General features: G+C 36.1%; 1 protein-coding gene across 2 annotated transcripts; it reads left to right on the top strand.

Annotated features, from left to right (window-relative positions):
- The first annotated feature begins 2,935 nt into the window (after positions 1-2,935).
- LOC131314353 (rho GDP-dissociation inhibitor 1-like) lies at positions 2,936-6,264 on the top strand. 2 transcript variants are annotated; one of them, XR_009196350.1, is made up of 6 exons: positions 2,936-3,616; positions 3,955-4,021; positions 4,652-4,870; positions 4,983-5,107; positions 5,837-6,087; positions 6,129-6,264. XR_009196350.1 is itself a non-coding variant. In XM_058342932.1 (5 exons), the coding sequence occupies exons 1-5, from the start codon at positions 3,329-3,331 to the stop codon at positions 5,912-5,914; spliced, it is 777 nt and encodes a 258-aa protein (XP_058198915.1). In that variant the 5' UTR covers positions 2,936-3,328; the 3' UTR covers positions 5,915-6,264. The 2 variants fall into 2 exon arrangements, 1 of the variants encoding a protein (XP_058198915.1); XM_058342932.1 differs by having other exon boundaries at positions 5,837-6,264.
- Positions 6,265-10,084: the final 3,820 nt, after the last annotated feature.

Raw genomic sequence — 10,084 nt, 5'->3', positions numbered from 1 at the left:
GAATAATCCGTAAGAATTAATGACACCTTATAGATTTTGAATCTGATACGTAAAAGAAAGCGAACCCTTAGATTGAAGGTCATTCTTTATTGTATGTGCTTAATGTGGATGATTGATAGGTGATGAATTAATGACACCTTATAGATTTTGAATCTGAAACATAAAAGAAAGCGAACCCTTAGATTGAAGGTCATTCCTTATTGTATGTGCTTAATGTGGATGATTGATAGGTGATGAATTAATGACACCTTATAGATTTTGAATCTGAAACATAAAAGAAAGCGAACCCTTAGATTGAAGGTCATTCCTTATTGTATGTGCTTAATGTGGATGATTGATAGGTGATAAATTAATGACACCTTATAGATTTTGAATCTGAAACATAAAAGAAAGCGAACCCTTAGATTGAAGGTCATTCCTTATTGTATGTGCTTAATGTGGATGGTTGATAGGTGATGAATTAATGACACCTTATAGATTTTGAATCTGAAACATAAAAGAAAGCGAACCCTTAAATTGAAGGTCATTCCTTATTGTATCTACTTAATATAGAATGATTGATAGGTGATTGAACTAGACAACAACTAGAATTTGCAAAATGATTGTATTAGCAGTTGATTGCTTGATGATAAAGGGTGTCACTGATTATTATTATCTACCAAGAAAAAAAGGTAAGGCTAGAATTTTCCTTGCCTCTTACCAAAATAAATGAAGAGGGCCCCTAAACTTGATTATGGATTAAGCACCCCAAAGTTACACTAGTTGGAACTTGGCATTGGAAACTTAAAATTTTCCAAAATTGCTATAAACAGTAAAGATGTCCAGGCATAGATTGATATACAGATGTGTATGAAATTGTTCGAGGTGTGTGGGCCCCACAATTATCTTGTACAGCCCATGTGCATTGGACCGTTACAAAGACAATTGTGTGTGTTTGCATGTAGCATTAGAACATCTCCAACCAAGGAGATCAAAAGCGGAGATGTGATATCTTTTTGAAGGCTTATGTGGTAATTGACATGGTAGAATTTGACATCTCTAGAATACCCACTCCAACCAATATGTCAAATTTCTTATTTAGGTATGTTTCCAATTTAATTTAAGTTTTGGAAAGTAAAGTAATGAAAATTAACACAATCAATCCTATAATATACTTGAGATTTAGGAAAAGGTCGTACCCCCAGAGAGAGAGAGAGAGAGAGAGAGAGAGAGAGAGAGAGAGAGAGAGAGAGAGAGAGAGAGAGAGGGAGAGAGAGAGAGAGAGGGAGAGAGAGAGAGAGAGAGAGAGAGAGAGAGAGAGAATAAGCCTTGGTGATAGCTAGGAAAGATGGAGAAAGAGACAAAGGGAGAATGATGGTGTGTATGTACAACGATGATACAAACAATGGATGTGAGAGAGGGGTTCAATTTGTTAGTTCCCTCTATGAGCTAGATGCAGAGGTGGTAGGTAGATGAGGAAGAGAAAGAGAGAGATCGGGGAGAAAGACGAAAGAAAAGTGTATTACGTCAGTCTAGTAGATTTTTATAGATGAGGTGATTAGCATGGGCAATTTTTATAAATGAGGGGGTTAGTGTGGGCAATTTTTAAAGAATAGTATTGTCATTTCCCTCATTCTGTTAATAGAACTAGTCAATTTTTCATTTCATATAAATGAGGGGATCTGTATGAACAATTTTAAACATTATGGAGTCTAATTAGAAAACATACATAGATGACGGAGTCTCCGTAGAATTTCACCTAAGATTTTCCTACCCAAATTAATAATGTTACGAATTCACGTTGCAAAATTATGAATCTATATTTATCGATTTATACACCATATTATAAGCACGTGCAATCCCTTCTTCTTCTTCTTTTTTTAATTCTTTTTACGAACAAATGTTTTTCCAATAAATTGAAATTGAGTTTTTGAAAATTGAAAATTTTGATGGTTGAAAATTAGTTTTTTCTAATATGAATACTCATAATTTAGAATCGATTGAAAATTTAAAAATGAAAATCTTAAATAAATTTCTATTATAAAATAATGTGAATGCTTTAAAATATAGGTATTTAATCATATATATTGACGCGATATCCGATCGTTATATATGACACAATTTTGTATTGTACTCCCTCCGTCCCTTTTTAAATGTCCTGCTTCGTAACTCCAACTTATTAAAAAGACATCATCATTACACCTTTCACATCAACTTTTTCCTCCACTTTCCCTACTTACCCATCATCATTACACTTTTACTCACTAACTTTTCAAAATAAAATCTACTTTTAGGGACAAAATAGACAATACACCAACTTTTACCCCCCTAACTTTACAAAATGGACACTTATTAAGGGACAGCCCAAAATGAAATACTGGACACAAAAAAAGGGACGGAGGGAGTACCATATTTGACTCCAGAAGATTGTGTAAACCATACATATGCATAGAAATTTTGTACTACTACAATTTACTCGGTGTCTGAATTAGTTTCAAGAACCTCAACTTATCTTGGCTAGACTAATCACACTGTCCACTTTAAAGAGATTCAATTAAACCCTGAGAAAAGCTCAATGGAGCATTCTCTTATGTCTCGGACCACCATAAATACTAGGTCAATCCCTTGAGATTAAAATTGGTTAAATTTTGTTTGCCTCTTGAATTTGTGGGGAAAAAAAAGATGATAAAGGCAGGATTTACATTCACAAATCGAAGGTATGTACCTGCCTTTCCTTTGGTAAAAACTACACTACTTTAAAAAAAAAAAAAAAAAAACCTAACAATTTTTAATTTTCTTTTTTTGTTGACGTGATTATTTACTCCTATACCATAGTACTTGTGATTATGAGATGAAAATCTGGATTTTATAAGCTTTATCCAATGAGGAGGGGTCAACCTGTCACGTCCACCCAAACCCCGTGCTGCTTCATTTGTTTTGGAGCCTTGGATGTCTCCTCGAATTTCGGTCCCCGTGGAACCTAGTGCACTCACTGACCCCCCCTCTCTCCCTCTCTCTCTCTCTCTCTCTAATTGCGGATCACCACATGACATTTTCTTCCCCTTCTTCTTGATCCTCCCCAAACAACCCATCTCTCTCTCTCTCTCTCCTTTTCTGGGTGTCGTTTCTTCTGCGTTGGTTATTCCCCATTTGGGTTTTTACTCCTCTCGAGGATTCTTTGCACCAAATCTCTGTACCTCCAATTGCAACATTTTTCCATTGGCCTTTTACATGTTCGTACTTTTCATTCCTGAGATTCTTCCTTAGCGTGCATTTTGTTCCGGGTCGGTCACTCCTACCAATTGTTCTGTTAACGCAGTTGAATGGGCTCTTGTTCTTGTTCTTGTTGATGTCTTTGGCAATTGGAGTTGAATCATCAAGTTCCAAGAGTAAAAGCGACATGGGTTTTGACGAAAACAAGGAGGAGGGCAAAAAGGGTAAAGAAAATCAAGAAGGTAGAAAGCCAGAGGGTGCTGAGGAGGAGGAAGAGGTGGTGGAAACAGGAGGGAGAATTGAGAGAAAGCAGAGTGAGAGTTCAATATGTGATGTGACTGAGGATGAGGATGAGAGTGATGTTGAACCGAAGATTGAGTTGGGTCCTCAATTTACCATTAAACAACAACTTGAGAAAGATAAGGTTTGTCTTCCCAATCTTGGAATTGATTTTTCTGTTTTTGGTTCCACGGTTAGAGGTGTTCGGGCAGCTTACGCACCTCATCTAATTTCCTCTCCGGTTCGGTCAAAAGCAGACCATTCACAGGGAGACTTTAAAATTCACAAGAAATTAATTTTGGAATTAATTTAAGTATCTTTTATTCCTTTTTCTTGGGCTGTAAACCTAACAAACCCACCAACCAACCGGACGAATTCTTGGGCTTAATCTTGGAATTAATTTAAGTATCTTTTATTCCCTTTTCTTGTTTTTTTTTTTCAATTTTGGTTTTTAATTGTATTTGTTGAATTTTTGGGATGTAGGACGATGAGAGCTTAAGGAAGTGGAAGGAACAGCTTCTTGGGAGTGTGGATATTAATGCCATTGGAGGTAACCGCCTTTTGTTTTTTTTTTTTTCTTTCCCTTTTTTAATTTCTCTGATTAGTTCTGTTTGGTTGCTTGGAAAAGGGAGGAAAAACGAATTGGGAATAGAAATCATTGACAATCATTCCTGCCCTTTCCATCTAATCCTCTACTGGTCTGGAATCTGATTTGGGCTAGTGGAATATTTGACCAAATTGTCCCTGTGCTTTGTATTCTGCATTTCATCTCATGAATGTCATATGTGATGAAGCTATTTGGGTGAAGTATGGAAAATTGCATAATCTGTATTCTCATGTATTCTCCTAACTTCAATTTTACCATTGCAGAAAGTGTAAATTTTCCCATTTTTTCTATATTAATTCTCTGTTGTTATGCTGTGGAATGTTGAAGCCATTTTCAATCCAATGTTAGTTGTTCGGAATTTTCCATCGATGCACGGAAAAATTTCAACGAAAGTTACAAAATGATCCTACGAATAGTCATTGTCTAAATATTTTTTCCCACTTCTTATCTCAAAATTTTTACTCGCTGAGGTTTTTGACCTACTGATCCAATAAAACGATAAGTTTGATCTTGTTGAACAATTAGTAATATGTGTGCTACCCGGGTTGTGATTATTTATTTCTACATTTGTAGAAACCTTGGAACCTGAGGTTAAGATCTTGAGCCTTGCAATCAAATCCCCCGGTAGACCTGATATCTTTCTTCCGGTCCCCGAGTCTGGCAATCCCAAAGGCTTGTGGTTTACTCTGAAAGAAGGTAGCCGTTACAGCCTGAATTTCACTTTCCAAGTCAACAATAACATTGTCTCAGGCCTCAAATACATCAACACTGTCTGGAAAACTGGTGTGAAAGGTAAACGTTTCCCTCTCCCTCTCTTGGAAATTCGGTTTTGGCAAAAACAAATTGGCGCTTTTTGATTCTTTTGAGACCGGGTTAGTTCCGTTACATGGATCTTTGCTTTCAGTTGATAGCGCGAAGGAAATGGTTGGTACTTTTAGCCCGCAGCTAGAACCTTATACGCATGAAATGCCCGAAGAGACCACCCCGACTGGTTTTTTTGCTAGAGGATCATATACGGCTAAAACGAAGGTAAATTCAACCCTTGCTCTTTATCAGACAGATGTAAGCATAGGATTTACTGATTTACGGCTATTAAGCTTCTTTAATTTGTGACATGAATCCTTCAAAATGTGCAAAGTACCGGGAATATAGGATCCATGTCGGACATGCTTAGTTGAAAACTCGTTGGCCCCGATACTTAGACGCGTACCCGCAACCAACGTTCGTACTGAGTCCTTGGAAAATAGGTTCTTTCGTACCATTTAACACAATTGACGCATCTTGAATTCCAATCTCTATCGAGAAAGCATCTTTGCATGTGATGCAATGAAAACAAATGCAGGGGACCATTTCTCTGTCTGTCATGATTATGGGAAAACGAAAAATGCAACAACCGAAAGTTATTTGTGTGTTTGCTTTTCAATTTTGTTACCTTTTCTAGTTTTGGCTCTCTGACAGTTTGAAAATGTCCAGTGAGGACAAGTTAATGCCCCTTCAGTCCCATTTCGACCATTCGCAATCAATGGGATTTTAAAAAGACTCTTTGCCGGAAGGTTATTTTTAACAAAATCTAACCATTAAAAATGCTTTTGAATGTCTGAGATTACACAAACTGCTCTCTGCAGTCCAAGCACAGACTGCACAGAGAAGCCTAATTCTACAATTAAAATGGACACATGGTGGGGGCACTTTCAATACTCAAGAGTTCGGTTGTCATATGATTTTATTCTTCTTCTTTTTTTTCATCTCTGTTTACAGTTTGTCGACGACGACAACAAGTGCTACTTGGAGATCAATTACACCTTCGACATCCGAAAGGACTGGCAGGAAAACTGAACCCGATATTCGCTACCGTTACTTTGCCCCCAAAACAACTCGGTTTTCTCTCTTGATCATCGGTATCCAATCGAGCCCGACTTAACGTAAATGGTGTGGAGATTTGATGGCAGGAGCTAGACGTTTTTTCATTTTTTTGTTGGCTTATCCTCGAATAAACTTGAATTCCGCATGTTGGACGGTTTTCGTGATCAGGAGTAAAAACTCTTCCAAGTTTTTTCTTTTGGTTTACTATGAGCTTGTTGGTTAGTTTTGTTGAGGGGTTTATTGAATGTGAGTATCTCATTCTTGCTTATTTCTTCATTCCTGGTTCTGTTAAAGAGTTGGAAATGCTTTTCCCTTTTGGCTTTCTTCTATGTTATCCGATGAGCTATTTTGTTCTGCCATTTTTGTTTCTTTTGGTGTTGTTTCTTTAGAAACTGGCATGTAATCTGTTATTCCTATGACATCGTCTTTTTTCAGGAAACCTATGAGATTGTCTTGAAATGGTGTGTATATCGGAGAAATTTTCAGTGCCGAGCGGGTGTCACGTGGTGTCCGCTCGCACATCCGAGCCGTCCATTGCTTGTTTGAACGGCTCAGATTTGGAGAGAGAAAGTGTTGGGATGAGAGGAGAGAGAGAGTTTCAATCCGAGCCGTCCAAAAGTGTATCAGACGGCTCGGATATGCCGAGCAGGTACCACGTAGGATATACCCACTCGGCATTGAAAAATCACTCGTGTATATCTGTTTTTGAAAGTACTAAAAGAAGCTTTGTGTTAGGGAGTGCTAGCCCTGTTAATTCTTGAAGCGCTCAACGGGAAAAGCTGCAGAGCAGATTATGCACCGCGTAAACCTCAAAAGTACAAAAAGTATGGAGTATAAGAGAGCATATAAAAATGACGGGGGTAGGAAAGAGGTAGGCCCCGAGATTCAACTCATGCATTCACAAGCTTTTCTCATCCGATGTATGCAACTGTTAGGATGATTGAACTAGTCACGAACCGAGTTATTCAATATGTATAAGATAGAGACACACAACCCTTGTATAAAACTCATAATCCCTCCACTACAGATTGCTCTAGAATACTTGTATACGTTCTTCTTTTTCACCCCATACTCTCCCTTGTAGAGAATGTTGTATGTACGCCCGCCTATATGTATGTATTTATGTGGCTAGGTATTTAGAGTTAGGTCTTTTGTTTTTGTTGGTGCCAAAATTCTAGTGCACAAGAGGCTTTTATCATGTGCAGTGTACAAGACTTTTATATATTGGATCGAATTTTGGCATTAACAAAAACAGTTTGGGCATTATCACTATCCTTATTTATTTGTAATGATGCTTGAATATAATGACTAGAATAAATCTTTTATATTTGTAACAGAAACCGATTTAACATGCAAGCAATGAAATAAAGAATGTTATGTTAGTTAAATAGAGGACTACAGATTTTATTTTAATAAAAATGTTCCAACAATCTTGAGGTCAAGACATAAGCTTGAGTAATTTGTTTAGGGATGGCAATGGGGCGGGTTGGAGTGAGATTTACTGTATCCCATCCCCACCTTGTTTCTTATCGAGGCAGAGGGGGCGAAAACAATATATTAACTAACTTTTTCTCTTTAAAGAGTTTTGACAAGAAAACAAGATTTTTGTGAAGGATGAAAGTAAAAAAAAAATAGAAGCAAAGAAAACAAAGATATAATATTGATTCATTATTGGGTATTTTGTTGTTATAACCCGCCCCGCCACCCGGCATGTAGAATGTCCATACTTTCGATTTGGAGACTATTATCTTTTCCAAAAATGATTTTATTTTTGCTATCTCACACTTGTATACTAAGGTTAAAAGGGGAAAAACCCGAGTCACGGAGATTGTGTAATTGACATAGACTAGCATATTTTAGGATTCAAAATTTTATTTTATGATTATATTCCCTCATGCTCATGCTACCGATTTATTTACATCTATGATATCATAAAAATTAGGGTAAATTACCAAAATCATCCCCGAGGGTTCTAAAAATTACAGACTGCTCTCATGTTTGCTAAATTAAAAAATACCCCTATCGAATAACAAACCACTCACTTGTTGTGATGTAGTTGCTAGGAAATTTGACAAAATCTGTTTGACATCATCAAAGCCAAATTACAATGTACCAAATTATCTTTTTGTAGCCTGTGAAAAGCTATTTTCACAGTTGTGCAAACTTTCACAAGTAACAATAGGACAATGTTGTTCATTGTAATTAAAATTTAATGACATACAGATTCCGTCAAATTTTTTAGCGCCTACATCACAACAGGGGTAATTTATTATGAGATGAGGGATAATTTGTAATTTCTCAAACGGGTAATCTATAATTTATTATGCAATAAGGGATAGTTTTATGTTCGTGATAAGCTGGGCTTGACCCGTAAAATATGGATGCCAATCTCGAACTTTCAAGCATGAGCTTAAACTTGTGAAGTTTTGAGCTTTCAAGCTTGAACTTAAGCTGGAGCTTATTAAGTTTTAAAATGAAATGGGCAAATTTAAAGCCATAAAGAAGAATTAGCATCATTAATCTAGGCCAAACATAACTCATAAACATAAATTTAGTTTCTAGATACATTCATTAAATTAAAACCCTCAACCCTTAAATTTTCATATCTCACATAACAGATTTCCTATTCGAATGCTATATAGTAATGTAAAACTTGTGAAAATATCTATATGAATGACAGATGATCTCATATTGTGGGATATTTATTAATCTACCCCTATTTTTGTAATATTTACAGAGTGATCTTTTTGTTTACAAGCTTATCGAGCTAAACACCCATATGCGAAAGCTTGGCTTGAATTCATAAACAAACAAAAAAATGTGATTGAGTTTAACTTATTTTTTTTAAATGAGTTTGAACAAGCCAAAAGTCGAGTCGAATCTGAACCGAACTCGAGTTGTTTGGTTCGTTTAACAACCTAGATTAGATCGAATACGGACGTGTTGGCGGTGGACCCAAATCATTCGTTCCCCCATCCATTGCCTACGCACACGCGGGAGCGGAGTCCCTGCAGTGCCTAAGAAGCACTGCAAATTACAGCCCCTTAAAACGACAGAGTTTTGAGGCAAGTTACGTGCGGAGAAACTCCTCTTGGCAAGGAGAAAATTATTCACTGCTTTGCAACCATACCCCTATACTTTCCTCCACATGATTTTGTAAAGGAAGTCCATGGAAATGCGTCTCTACTCACTTGATTTTTCGTCAAAATAATTTAGTTTTTTAAGTAAAGTGTCAAAAAGTTATATGAGTTATTTTTTAATAAAGAAATGGAGCACTTGCACACGTAAGTTCAATACTCCTTCCGTCCCATATTTTTGGTCCTATTTAACTTTTTGTGTTACTCAAACAATTGTCTATATGTCACAATTTATAATACATTTTATGATTTCGAAAACTAGATTTGTTTAATAGAATTAATCGAGATCTATTAAAAAAGATCCATATTTGATATAAAAAATATTATATATTAAAAGATATAAAGCCAATTTTTTAAGAGGCTCCAAATAGTCTATATGCAGAGCCGGCCCAACCCCAAGGCCCAAGAGTCCTGGGCCTTGGGCACCCCAAAAAGGCCAAATTTTAGGGGCACAACACTAATTTTCTTATTTGGGCTTGATTAGGAATCTTTTTTAGCCCAATAAAAGGAAAAAGTTGGCCCATTCCATATTAATTAAGGTTCTGTTCAGTTGCCAGGAATGTTGTACAAGAAAGTTATTCTCAGGAAAAGTCACGTAAAGTGAAGTAAAGGAAAAAAAAAATCTATTTTCCTGTGAGTGTTCATTTGACAAATTTTTTGCAGAAAAACTAAAGTTTAGTGGTTCATTTATCGGAAAAAGACACTTATGAGAAACTTCTTTATTTTCCATGGCTAAAAGTAACTTTGAGAACTAACACATACCGGAAAATATATTTTATCTAATGCAAAGCCTTAACATGAAGCTTAAAAAATAAGTAGATGATAACTAAATAAACAAATGTTAAATAACTATGCTTGATTAGTTGCCGATACAAAAACTCATTGATAAACTGATGATTAGTAAGTACAAAACACAACTGAAAACTAATAATAAGATAAATAAATACTTCAAAAAAAAATCAATTACTAATTTTTTCTACAACAATTATCTTAGAAAGCATCACAG

The sequence above is a fragment of the Rhododendron vialii genome, chromosome 2a (genome assembly GCF_030253575.1).
Source record: "Rhododendron vialii isolate Sample 1 chromosome 2a, ASM3025357v1".
Classification (NCBI taxonomy): domain Eukaryota; kingdom Viridiplantae; phylum Streptophyta; class Magnoliopsida; order Ericales; family Ericaceae; genus Rhododendron; species Rhododendron vialii.
The sequence above is the reverse complement of the archived record's forward strand: the minus strand, read 5'-3'. Positions and strand labels throughout refer to the sequence as shown.

Excerpts from the sequence above, each read along its gene's own strand:
- LOC131314353 (XM_058342932.1), top strand. The coding sequence starts at position 3,329 with ATGTCTTTGGCAATTGGAGTTGAATCATCAAGTTCCAAGAGTAAAAGC. Across the intron at positions 3,617-3,954 it reads AACAACTTGAGAAAGATAAG|GACGATGAGAGCTTAAGGAA; the intron begins GTTTGTCTTCCC and ends TTTGGGATGTAG. Across the intron at positions 4,871-4,982 it reads CTGGAAAACTGGTGTGAAAG|TTGATAGCGCGAAGGAAATG; the intron begins GTAAACGTTTCC and ends CTTTGCTTTCAG.